Source organism: Taeniopygia guttata, chromosome 4 (assembly GCF_048771995.1).
Source record: "Taeniopygia guttata chromosome 4, bTaeGut7.mat, whole genome shotgun sequence".
Classification (NCBI taxonomy): domain Eukaryota; kingdom Metazoa; phylum Chordata; class Aves; order Passeriformes; family Estrildidae; genus Taeniopygia; species Taeniopygia guttata.
The window spans coordinates 59,634,135-59,647,658 of NC_133028.1; the positions used below are offsets into that span (position 1 = coordinate 59,634,135).

A 13,524-nucleotide genomic window follows, 5' to 3' on the forward strand; every position below is an offset into this window, starting at 1 on the left:
TTTGTTATGTGATTTTTTTCTCTTGGCCATGTGCTAACACTTACCTACAGAAAAAGGGAGTGCAAACAGATGCATGTGGCCATTGGAAATGAGAGCCCATATTTAATGCCTTTATACGAGTGAAAATTATAACATTAGTTTAAGGAAAAGTTTTTCCTAAAACCAGCAAAAACACCTGATCACAAAATATTAATTTTTATCAAGTTAACAAATATTCTTCACGTATTTGGCAACTGCAGTCCTTAAGAGTCCTCCTCAATTGTATTTGTGGAGTCTTCTTTTTTCTTAAAATCTTCAAATCACATGAACAGACTGACACTAAGACAGCAGATGCTGACCCACATGTGCAGCTCCAGAAATAACAGAATTTCCTGGACACACGAAAATGTTAAAAAAAATAAAGAATGCACTTTTTGCTTCTTTTGCATGGCAGGAGGAATGAGTTAGTAAATGTTTTCACACAAACATCACATGAAGACGCAGGACCACACATGAGAGGCCAGAATGAAGGATCGTTTAATATCTCACCCAGAACAGTGACAAGGACTGGACTAACACAGGGCAGATACAGCCTCTGCATGGATATTCTGTCAGCTTCTTACAGCTAAAAGGTTCTGAACTAATCCATGCTTCTGATTTGTAGAATCATTAAGTGTGGGGTCTGTAGTTTTGCTGCACAGGTTTTCCTTTGGCTGTTCTAAAACTGCTTCCTGGCAGTTCCAGTGGATGATCCTGTGGGAATCCAGAGCTTCCCTCTGGCTGCCCTGGAGGGCCTGGGACCCTGGCATGGGGTCAGGAACCCCCCTGTACAGAGCCCCCAGAGACACTGTCTGTGATCTCTGTCCATGGAAAAGAGTTTTCAATCTTACAGGATTAATTACAAGCTCTGAGTGTTTGATATAAGTAATAATTAAGTGTGGCACGGGTGCAAAAGTAAAATTTTAGGATTCTAGATTAGGGGTTCAAAGGGGACAAGATGGAGGAAATTGGGTGTGTCTTGTCCTTTTCCTCCTTCTTCATGCCCTCCATGTTTCACTGTAGTGTTGGCATTTTTCTATTGGTTTAGGCTGGGGACACACTGTTTAACGTAGATGATAGATATTGGCACATTATTGTAAATATAGCACACGTAGTTTTTGGTATATAATGTTTGTACCATCCCACTGAGGGGCAGAGCCCCACACGCTGCCCTGCAGGACAGACCTGCGGCAGGGCAGCAGAACATGTTAGAGATAAGCAAGAATAAACAACCTTGGAAACAGCACAGACGAATTATGGCTTCTTCTTTGGCAACGGGGCAGAAAGACAGAGACTTTATACAAACTCGGAATCATCAATACCTGCAGATTCCGACATGGTCCCAATGACCATTTTGTGGAACCCAGTATATTTTAGTTCCTTATTTGCTCTTCTATGCACCCTTTCAGGTACTATAGACGTACATGATCATCACATTCATCACATCAGGGATCTCTTTTTGCAAGATAAAAGATTCCAGTCTTTTTAGATTTGTTCCTTCTGGAGGTGTTCCCTTCCAACTAAAAATTTTGGTTCCCTCCCTACTTTTTCTAACTCTGCTGAGTAAGTGCCTTCTGAAATTTTCCACACTCAGCATATGTACAGAAATAGTACAACTGCCCCACATTTCTTTTGTTTAAATTTCACAGAAAAAGAAAAAAACATCTCTATGAATTGTTGAAGTTCTTGTTTTAGGATTTGTGTTTGGAAATTATTTTCTGAAATTTCCTTGTTTGAATTCACCATTTCTACAAGGAAGAGACAAGATATATCCTTCAGTTGTTTTGCCATGCTTTTCACTACAATTGAAGAAGGAGCTCACAGACAATATCAACATAAACCTAACATTCAGTACTTACTAAAGTACAATTTTTATCTAACAAAAATTTCCCTATAGCACATGAAAACAGTGATTCCTAAGGAAAATACACTTAAAAATATTTTTTACAAAACTGCAGTATCAACAGGATGTCAGTTTAACAGTGGTAATTTATTTTCATATAGGCCACCATGCAAAAAAATATTAATTAATTAATGCAATTATTTTTTTTTCTTTTGTTTAGGAAATGACTGATGCATTTTGAAGGAGAGTTATATGATCTCCGAAGATATCTAGAAAAAAATGACAGATCCCTAATCCTATTAAAACATTTATAAGATACCAGATTTTCAAACTAAATTATTTCACAATCATGTTAAGCAATATTAAGCCTATATATAACCTGTCAAGCAAAATAATAAAAATGCATATTGGAAGTCCAGACTTTTATTCATATTACCACACTTAATTTCTTCTTTTAGGAAGTTAAATGGCATTCAAGAAATATATACTAATCTATTAAATTAACTCAAATTACGTTTTTTTCAACACACTTTCTGATCCACACGTCCAGATGGCTGCATTTTTAACTACTGTAGTTCCCACAGATTACCATGCACAGTTCTGACTGAATGTAGAATATATTTTCTTCTTTTTTTTTCAACTCAGGGAAGTATTTCCCTGTTATGGATCTTAGCACAATTTTACACAAAACAAAATCTTTTATGAAAACCAAATATCTGCATCCTAAGTACGTTAAACATTTTACTGCACCAGACATGGAGTTTGTGATTAAAAATCTGAATTTCTAGGTACTTGCTTATGAATTTTGCAGGTCATTGCTCTTTTTGTGACTACTACGACATGAAATTTCGCATATAGAAAGGCCATGTTGCCAGTTTCACAGCAACTTTATTCAGTAACTTTTGGGACTTTAAACATGAAGCTTGAATTAAAGAGAAACTGTCTAAAATTATGTTTTGCCAATGAATTTTACAATAAGCTTGCTGAAACAGCATTTCTGTACCTAAAATTCATCTGTTTTACACTATGAGGATCATAATTTGCCAAACACACCTGTGTGAGATACAAATTCAGATATTCAGTAGCATTCCCCCAGCCTTGCAATAGCTGCCAGCTGTGTGTCAAATCACAAGATTTCACAAATTAGTGTCCATTTTATGGTGGAACAATCTAAAATAGCGTAATTGGAGTTTACTAATGTTTTCTTTAATATTATGGTCTCCTAGCATCTCTTTTTGAACAAAACTAATCAAATTCTCCAAAAACAACTCAAAGCACAAGAAAAAGAAATAAATACAAAGCAGCAGAGGAAAATACATGAACAATACATAGCTCTATACTAGTGACTGTAGCTTGGTGAAAAATTGTAAAAAAAAAATCAATTGAATTAAAACAATCTAATTTTCTTCTGAAAAGGAAGCTGCAGTAGTGGATGGTGAAAGAAAAAGTGGCAAGGTGCTGCTTTACTCTTGAGAAAGACCTCTGAGACTGCCCCAGTTTCCCATGGCATTCCTACAAACAAACTAGAGAATGGAGATGAGTAGCCAAGCTGGAAATCCATATTCCAAGAGCAGTTATCAATAGTTCACCATCAGACTGGGAATACATGGTAATGGAGTCTGTCCTGCTCTTAATACCAGTCAATAATGGCCTGGCACAGAAGGTGCAGAAGTAAAATTCCAGATGACACTGAGAAAGCTACACATCTGCTTGGAGGGCAGCGAGAGGATTTCAGGTGATCTTAAAATCTATATATATGGTACTAACAACAACAACAACAAAAAACCTGAAAACAATCGGCAAACTACAGTGGAAAAAGGGAAAACACATGTAAAGTGCAACATGGGTTACAATTATGCTGTTGAAAATATAATGAGAAATAGACTTATTGCAACAGGTTAGCCGACAAACCAGAAGGAACAAGTGCTTCTGAACAAGTGCAGGGAAATACTACCCGGCTATCCAGGCTTGCTTTTTCTGGGGTATTAACAAAGCTAACCAGGATTGCTAGCACCAATAATGTAAATGAATAAGTAACTGAGTTAATGGTTATGCCTACATAGTACCTTAAAAGTACCAAGTGGTACTCTCACAGAATTGAAATACATTCAGTATTCTTCAATGCAGAATATTTCACTTAAAAACACACAGTTAATCATTTAAAGGCACCAGTCCTGAGCTAATTAGTAAATAATGCCAGAGTGGTAGTGAGAACACTAGTAAACTTCCAAAAGATTTTTAATTTTCATTGCTCAAATAAATGGATAGGGAGAACAAGGAAATTGAATTTTATGCCACATATCACCTCTTGAAATCAAAATTTGTGAAGTTCAAGCAAAGGTTATTCTAGAGATGAGCACTGGTTTCATGCTTTGATCATCGATCTGAGGCTTTCCTAGTTTATGAACACAGATTGATCATGACCACACATATGCTTCAGCTTTTTCTGCTGAAGTTATACCAGTCAGCAAGAGTTCTTTCCAAAGCCAGCTCTTGTTAGTCCTTCCTGTAACATAGAGTGCTTCCAGCTAAGATTAACAATAATCTTAGGACAGTACCATCAGTAACTGCATTCATTCTTTCCACAAGAGATTCAAGGAGAAATAATTTCTTGTAATCAGCTCAATGGTTTAAGTGTCACAATTTTTTCAGCTGGAAGAGGAACAAACCCTTCTTTTTCCTTTGTGTCCTCTATTTGCTGATAACTACAGGAGCACAATTAAAGTGTTCCAATTTGTTCAGGCTCTTCCATGCATGAGTCAACTAAACACATTCAAGCTAAAATGTTGCAATTCTGCATGTAAAACCTGTACTCTGCGTTTAGCCATGTATTTCACAAACACTTGCAATGCAGAGCACCAAGTATCAGGAAACTTGGTTTTCACAGCTGTAATGAAATATGGGGAATACAGGTATTTCCAGAGAAGATGGAAACATTCAAACATTTTCCTTTCTATTTAAACATATCCTATGGAAATCTCAATCTCATCCCCCTTCCTGGTTGCTCATCCAATCTCACTAATAGACTCCTGTAGTCAATCTTGATTCTCACTCAGATGCTTCACAGCAGTATCATGCAATTCACAGCAATTCACAGTCTCAGGAAGCTGTAAGCAACTCCAAGAGATCATCCTTTACAGTAGGGATGCTTCTAAAGGCAGTACCAGCTTGCACATATATGATTTTCAAAAGTCACCCAAGCATTTCTGAAAAAACCCTCCCTACACTGATTGCCAGGGAAACACTCATTGCTTATATTTTTCTGTTAGGAAGGTTACTTTGATTCTAACCAAAATCTCCCTGATATTTAAGACCATTAATTCCTATCCTATCCAGCATGGGCAGTAGAGATTTTTTTTCCTTTTTTCTTACAGCAGTTTCCATGTAATAGAAGGACACAAGCTCCTCCTCAGTCTGCTCTGCTTTAGAAGAAAAATAAGCATAGCTACTCACTCTTTCCCTGCATTCTATTTTCAAGACCCTTGCATTGTTATCATTGTTCCAGTGTGGATTCTCTCCAACTAGACTACAACTGTGGGTGTATTCCAGCTCAGACCAAATTAAAGCTGGGCAAAAGCGAAGATTTCTGTCATACCTTTTTAAATTTACATTATTTTCTGTTGATGTATCTTCCATGAAATGTTACTCACTATTGTTATACCACAATACTTCTAATTCACATGCACTGGTGATGTACAAGAAACCCAAACCTTTTTTTGTTTTTCCCAGTAGATTGTTCCTTGTCTTATAACTGTATGAGAACCTGCATGAAAATTAGAAATATAACTTTTCCCTAATAGACTTCAACTAACACCCTTCTAAAATAGATTTTCCCTTCTGCAAGAAGCTCTATCCATTTCACTACACTTCCAGTACCTCCCAATCTAATAGCAATGGAAATTGAGGCCTAACCTGGTATTATTGAGAAGAATTCTGCTCAGTACATCGTTCAATTTTAATAATGAACTGCTGGTAGCTATTCTCCAAATACAGTGGATTCTTTTAGACAGAGTAATCCCAGCTCACTCATAAGACAATGTAAAAAACTAAGATCATCATCTGCTTCTTCTCTGTTCATAAGGTCTGTTACCTTTTCTCATCAGAAACTGTGATTGCTTTGACATAATCTCTTCTTGATAAACATGTGTTTCATTTGCTTGTCTCCAAGCTATCTTCCTGGCACTTAAACACAGTCTGTTTATTTGCCTAAGTATTTTTCTGTGAATTGTAGTTAAACTCACCTCATAATTTCTTGGTTCCTTTTTTTTTTCATATTAAATGCTTTATTTGTTTGCTACTGTTATCTGTCTCCTTCTCCATTTCTCAAAAAAATCCCCAAAACGTACTCTGAAATTCCATCTGCCAATTGATTGGGTTACAAGGAATTTAGGCCTATAATGACCAATTAAATTAAAAAAAAAAAATCTAGTGTGTTTGTTATTTCTAAACTCTTCTTTCCCAATTTCATATAGACATGATATCTTTTTCTAAGTGGAATTAATTCCACTAGTCACTGATTGCCTTTGATTCTCACAGATGCAAGAAAGACATCCCTTTTTCAACACTACTAGTTGATAATTTTTGCATTCCAGTAATTTGCAAACCAACCCTTTCCTAAATTGTCTGCTCACCATAAATATGAGTAAATGATTTTGTGTCACTTAGGTCTTTTGCTGGTTGCATTACATCCTTGAGCTAGACCCTGATTTTCTCCAAATTACACTCATCCATCCTTCCTTCCATTAAAAAAATCCAACTCTGATATTAATCTACCTTCTTGGATTTGATCTTTCCCACCACTGCTAGCATCTTTGTCTTCTTTGTTTTCCTCCCCAGTTCAAAATATTTCAGGGCTACATATTTCTCAGGGCTAAAAATGTTTGCTATAGTTTTACAGAAGAATTCACTGAAATATTCTCACGAAAATAAAACCACGTGTCATCTCCCTTGCATCTTTTTTCAAATAGTGGGGTGGGTCCCAGACTTCTTCCTTCCATCCTACACTCCTAGCTACAATAAAGGCAGAGACAATATAAATTATATATTAACACCTTTCAGGAAATGTTTTACCTTGATGTCAGAAGTGTCACGCTGACTGTTGCGCCATGCTCTTGCAATAGACGAAAAAGTCCTATCTGCATGATCAAACTTCCCACCTTGCAGATTTAGGAAAAGTGTTGTGAAGGGTTCCTAAATACATAAAAAAAGATTAATTAAAAAAAACAATGCATCTCTTCAGAAATTTCAGAGTAAAACAAGGAATTTATTATTCTTTTGGGTTCTGGTTGTGAATGATGCCATTTTTCTGACAGACACTTGATTAATAGCAACAGTTAATTCTATTATTTAAGAATGAGAAATACAAACTGATTCTTGTTAGTTCAATAAAATGCTTTTTAATTTATTCCATGCATACATATATTCAGATAAAGAAAAGCAAATAAACCCAAAAAAAAATACTCAAAGGCTGAAGTAGAAACTACAGTGTGTGTTGGTTATGAGACAAATTGCTTTCAACAACATGAATAAGCTCAGATGCCTTAGATATTTATTAAACTAGCATGTAACAAAAATAACATGTTTTACTTTGTTTGAGGTGATCTGTTAATCTAAAAGGTAGCATTAAATACTGACAGCTTCAGGACTGTTATTGTTTCATATATAATTTATGATTTAGAAAAATGTTTGGAAGATTTAAAAGCCTCCTCTTAGTTAGAGAACACTTAAACACATATTAGTGGATAATTGCTTGAACTTAGCTAAGCACTGTAAATTACTTCAAGGATTTATGTATGCTTGTACATTCTAACAGGCTTTAATTAATGATGTGCTGCTAATGCTTTCCCAAAGAAATTACTTCCTAGGAGATAAATCACCTTTCAATTTTATTGAAAAATACATTGTTTAACCAATATATTATCAATATGTAGTAGCTCAAAGTTACTCCTGTATAAACTGTAGCACATTTTTTTAAATTAATAATTAAAATCACAGAACTTAATGATCATCAGAAATCCACTCTCATTCATTAGGAGGGGAAAATTAAATATATTAATTAAGAACCACAAATGCTTGGTACTCGGTTCAGTAAGAAAATATGCAAGGAAGGGAAGTTAACCATGCTTAAAGAAGTATGTACACTAAAAAGCAATTTTTAAGCATAAAAACCTTTACTGATTTGAAAAGGCTGTACCAGAAAAACTGAAACTTTCTGCTTGAACTTTGGAGCATATTTCTCCTATGCTACTGATTGCAATTACTAGAAAATTTCAGTACTCTTATATACCCTTCAGTTTTAGTTTAGATTTTTGTTGCTTTCATTTTCATTTAAAGGAAAAGTATTTTTAAAAGATATACTTACAATCCTTAACAACCACGTGAGTGCAAAACTTGCTGTTGAATAATGAGTGCCATAGTGAAATTTTGGGACCTGATCGTCTTCCCATGATTCGTATCTCTCAGCAAAGAACGCTGCTCTCTTTGGGTTCAAAGCTCCAATAGGCTGCAAGATCGGTAAAAATAAACTCATTAAGCAAATAAGATTATTGTGAATACTATCACATCATACTCCCCTTGCTCTTTCTCGTAACCAGAATTATTGGCATACACGGAGAAGAGGGAGTTTGGTGCTTTGCAAAAGCAGATGCTGGTTCTTGTAAGCACCGGAGGAGATCTGTGTACTTAGAAGCAGGATTCCATGCACACACACATGGCTGCTTGGAAAAATCTCCTCTGCATTGCTACAGGCTCCATTTACTGCTGATTCAAGTCACTGATTCCATCCAATTCGCAATGGAATGTCTGGAACAAAGTGTTGTTTAACTTGGGTGCCTGTGGATATGTGTGCATGTTGGATACACTATTAAGCAAACAGTAAGCAACATTGCAGAACATTTTTTGGACATTTTTTTGGAGAAAAAAGTAGTGATTGATGAGGTGGCAGAGTATTAACAGTGGACTTGGAATTTTGATATTACTATTCTTGTTTCTATGCTTTCTATTTGCCACCTCAAGCCAAGTTTTACTTAATTCATAGAATTTTAACCTTTGAAATAGACAAATAAAAGATCAGAATTTCTATATAAAACATCGATACAAAAGAAACAACATACGTATGACAAAAGAATGTCTATCATATTTTAACCAATACTATTATTCTTTGCTCATTGCTTCCCTAGAATATAAACACCCAGAGATTTATTTAAAACTAGGAAATATAGTATTTTGCTATCTACAGCTATGCATTTCCTAAGCAGACTTTTGTATAAATGATTTGAAAAAACATCAGTCACACAAATCACTGAGAAACCCAAAAGTGAATTCAGCTATTCCACATGTAAAATGCTCTCAGAGTTCTAAAATATCTTTGGATAAATGAGCAAAATATGTATGCAATACAATTTCGTATACAGATTGAGCACACAGTATGTGTAAATTATGTTCATCTGTATGGACAATGAGTGCATTCAAATATAAGCAAAGAATAAACATGAAACAATATTTCCTTCTCTCCCTTCTTCAAGAATAAATATACTTAGGAATACACTACATGGTGAGGAAAAACTAAAAAGTCCTTGAACAAAAGTATCAGTAACCTCATCTTTAATTCAAGCAGAGTTAAAGTGAAAAACTCTCTCTGCTATTGAGATTATGATTATTCAAATAATAATTCTTCTTTGCGGTTCACGTGAAATTTGGCATACAAGCTTCAAAGTATTTTCTCTTCTAGGACAGATTAGGTCTTTGAATGACCTAAAATCTAATCATACATTTTTTACTTAGAGCAGTTTTCACATTGCAGTAGGATAAAGAAAAACATTTTAGGTAAATTACTATTTTTGCAGTTCACTAATTTGAAATATAACCCTTGAAAAGAAGTTTTTCCTGTATAAAAAGGATTTTTATCTGATTTAGCAAATTTATTCCAGGGAAGTATGAAACTGACTCCAAGAAGTCTCTTTGTGACAAGAACCATTTTGGAATCTCCATCTATACTGGTTTTCCCTCAAGGCTCAGATATGCTTGAAGGAGGAAAAGAAAAAAGAAGGTAATTTGTAGACAAATTATACAAATTAAAAATAGGAACAATGTTGTGCTGTATGGTTCTGTAACATTTTATGTATTCTCTTGATCTGCCTCTATTATTACTCTCCAAATGACTACAGCCCAAATCAATAGTTATAGAATTACATTCCTTTAATATAAAGCTAAACCAAATTAGAATTGATTCCATTCTCTTTTCAAAAAATAAAGAAAAGGTATCATGCAGAGATCTATATAGCCAGAATCCACAGTATTGATTTTAGCTGTTATTGTTACAGTTGGCTTCTGAAGCCTGCAACAGGACAACTATCAAGACATGTCACATTTATTTGCAAGCAAAAAAAGAAAAGTCCCCAAATGAAAAAAGCTTAGGGGAAAAGAAAAAAAAAAAAAAAAGGGACTGTGGAGCTCTGCACTGACAATGATACACTATCAGCTTACTCAGAGAAGTTACAGTGGGAATACACACATTGAATTATACATTACACGAATACACTGATTTATTGTGGTAATAACATCCACCTCATTAAAAGATTCTGCTTTGCTGCAGTTGGAAGGCTACATATTGTTTACTGCTATAAATTAATGGCAGTGCACAGAAGACTGTAGAGCCCTTCTAACAATAGATCTGTAATGACAGTGCTATATATAACAGCTTCCCCAGCAGCTTCATAATAAAATGGAGACAATGTATTGGGCTAATACATTCTACCAGGCAGGCCCATATTTTTCTGACAACTGCTTCTAAGGATGAGATGATTCTACTGTGTTACACTGCACTGGGCAGAGTTAACTACAGAATAAAGAAGAAGAAAGAAAAGAAATAATTTGAAAATTCTCAGTTATTTCATATCGCAAAATTAACAGGGAGTCATGATTACACACTGTAGTCCCTCCCCTGTGGATAAATGCCAGGGGGAAAAGAGAAACTCTAAACTAAGCTGTGCTAGATGTAGCTGTGAGACCACAAATCTACACTTATCAACACAGCTTCACTATACCTTCTAAAAAAGGATGAGCTGAAATCCTGAAATTCCAGAACATATCTTAATTGCAGCACCTCTTTTCCCAGAGGAAAATCACATATTAGTTCACCAATAAAAAAATGCTTATTTAGATGGAGAGGGGAAAATGAAAAGTAGAGAGAGGAAAATTCCAATGAGCAAAAATATGAGATTATAGGAGTAAAAACGAAGAACAAAATCACTGATGGCTGCAAAGTTTTCAAATCATATTGAAAAATGAATGATGTGTATGGTTTTCAAGTCAGTGTCCATTTAAAAAGAGGATCCAAACTGGAGCAAGAATTGGATTTTGTAAAGTAGCTTTTGTTTTCAATTTTTCCAAGGCATGATGACCTGTTTTTTGGCCCTAAGATATTGTTGTAACAATATGTGCTACAATCATGAAAGTTAAAAGCCATTTTTAACAAAACAATACAAAACAACTAATTCGATATTATTTTTTCAAGTACCCTCAAATATAGGAATACCTCAAAATAAATAATTTCACAATTTTACCAAGAACTGAATATAGTAAATCTCAGTATTTGGACCAAATTTGTTTGCTTCCTTTGAAACATAACAAAGAAAAATGGTTTGCTGAAAAATAATTGAGAAAACATATTGACTCTTATCATCTACTCTGTCAAATATGCTCAGACACTGTGGTGTACAGTTTTATTTGTTAGCTCTTACTCTTGCACTGTGCCAGGCATTGGAACACTGACCCATCTTGCCTTTGCTTCCAGAAGAGGCCTCATTGCAACCAAGAGAAGAAAGCAGAATGTTCACTGCTTCTCTACAGAACGCAGAATCTCTGCTGGACTCTGCCACTCATGTTAAAGAATATATACATTTTGGAAAAATGCTAATGATTTTAAATAAACAGATTGAAGTCTTCTAAAGAAAGAATTACAATATGACTATATATAGTCCTACATTTAAGAAGATAAGAGGTGCTTTTTACTCCTATCTAATGCACTTTTGTATTTTAATTAGTGTTGCTCCAAATATTTCACAACTTCATTATGAAAAAAAGGAAAGAAATTAAAAAACAAAGAGGGGGAAGGAAAAGAAAAAGTGTTTTTCTTTGCGATTTCTTACACAGTTTTCTTACCCACATATAACCAGGTATTTGTATTCCTGTGAATGCAATTTTTTGTGTTACGGAATCATGTTTGGTGGCATCTTTGCCAAGTATGATGTTGTTTCCCATACATCTTATTTTCAAGATGACTATCTGGTTTTCATTACTGATATTTTTCCTATTGGGCCTAAAGGACCAGGGGGACACTTAGATCATCTCATCTAGCCTTGAGCTTGTGTGATAAGAGGTTAAATGCCTTTGCATTATATGATTTTGAGTCCAACTATTTATACTTGATTACAGCACAAGCTGTACTTGGCCTGGCTGCTTTCCAAAAAGGCATCTGACTCCTGAGTACATGGACAATCTGCTACTTTTCTTGGAAGCTTTTTCTTCTGATAACTCTTACCCTCATCCTAAAAAATATATGTATTCCAGTTTGGTTATGAATTTACTGATGTGTTATCAAAACGATCTTAATAAGCTTCTCTCTGACATATTGCAAAGTCTCTACTTGCCCAGTATATTCTGAATTTAAAGATATTTGCAGACTATAACTAGACTTTTTAATAAATATAAGAAGTGGAGCTCTTCAGGTCTTCCATTTTAAGGCGTTTCTTCCACCCTTAAGATTTCTCTGCTTGCCCACTTATCAATGTACTTTAACATTCAGGAAACTGAAATGTGTTCAGTATTTCATTGTTGTTTTTCTCCATAAATATGCCAACTGCTGCAAACTCTGCTGCACTCAAACCTTGCTTAGTTTTTTTGTGTGTCACCAACACAAAATTGACTGAACTAGCCAATATTTGCATTATTGTCAATAGGACATCCTGATCACTGAGTAAAATTTCTTTTTCCCCAACAGAGATACAAAAACAAGATACAAGGGTTTAACTAAACCCAAACTTTATTCACGTAGGTCATCTGGGAAATATCTGAGAATAAACTCATATAGTGTAGATCATTACTCTCTCATCTGTCATTTCTGGGTTTGAGAACAGCCAAAAAATGCTATTCCCCTCTCTCAACCTAGTCTCACTCACTGCTAGACCTCGCCATTTTTCCTCTCAGATAACTGGCTACAGTTTCATTAAAAATTAGGTCCCATCTTTTTAGAGGGCATCTTACCTTTAATGTATATCTAACTCAAACTAATTAAAGAACCATATCCCAAAGAAAACAACAAACACAATTATCTGCTGAACTGCTTGAGCTGCCCTCATTGATCAACCAAAGTGTCCTTGAGCTGTAAGATTAAAAAAATCGAAACAATTTATCAAGGATAAAAATAGTTCTTACCAATCCATTCACAAAAAAGCCACTGGTTTCACAGCAGATGCCTCCCAAAACCTACATCAAAGACTAGGCTAGGAGGGGGATATACGAATTTGGATAAATCAAAATTTACCTGAATCCAAAGTGTCAGAACTCAACAGAACCTTTTTATTCTTCCCCGGTAAGCATTTCAATGATACACAATAATTCTGAACTGATACACTACTTTTTATTATCAATTATTAATCATAATT

The 13,524-nt window shown here is 35.0% G+C and overlaps 1 protein-coding gene across 7 annotated transcripts in view; it reads right to left on the reverse strand.

Annotated features, from left to right (window-relative positions):
• The window catches only part of LRBA (LPS responsive beige-like anchor protein), a 368,276-nt gene that overhangs the window by 94,270 nt on the left and 260,482 nt on the right, over positions 1–13,524 (reverse strand). For all 7 annotated transcript variants that reach the window (XM_072928718.1, XM_072928719.1, XM_030270329.4 and 4 more), the window contains 2 exons: positions 8,223–8,363; positions 6,932–7,051 (listed from right to left, as the gene is read on the reverse strand). In XM_072928718.1, coding sequence (XP_072784819.1) covers positions 6,932–7,051; positions 8,223–8,363 — 261 coding nt within the window. The remainder of the gene's footprint in view (positions 1–6,931; positions 7,052–8,222; positions 8,364–13,524) is intronic.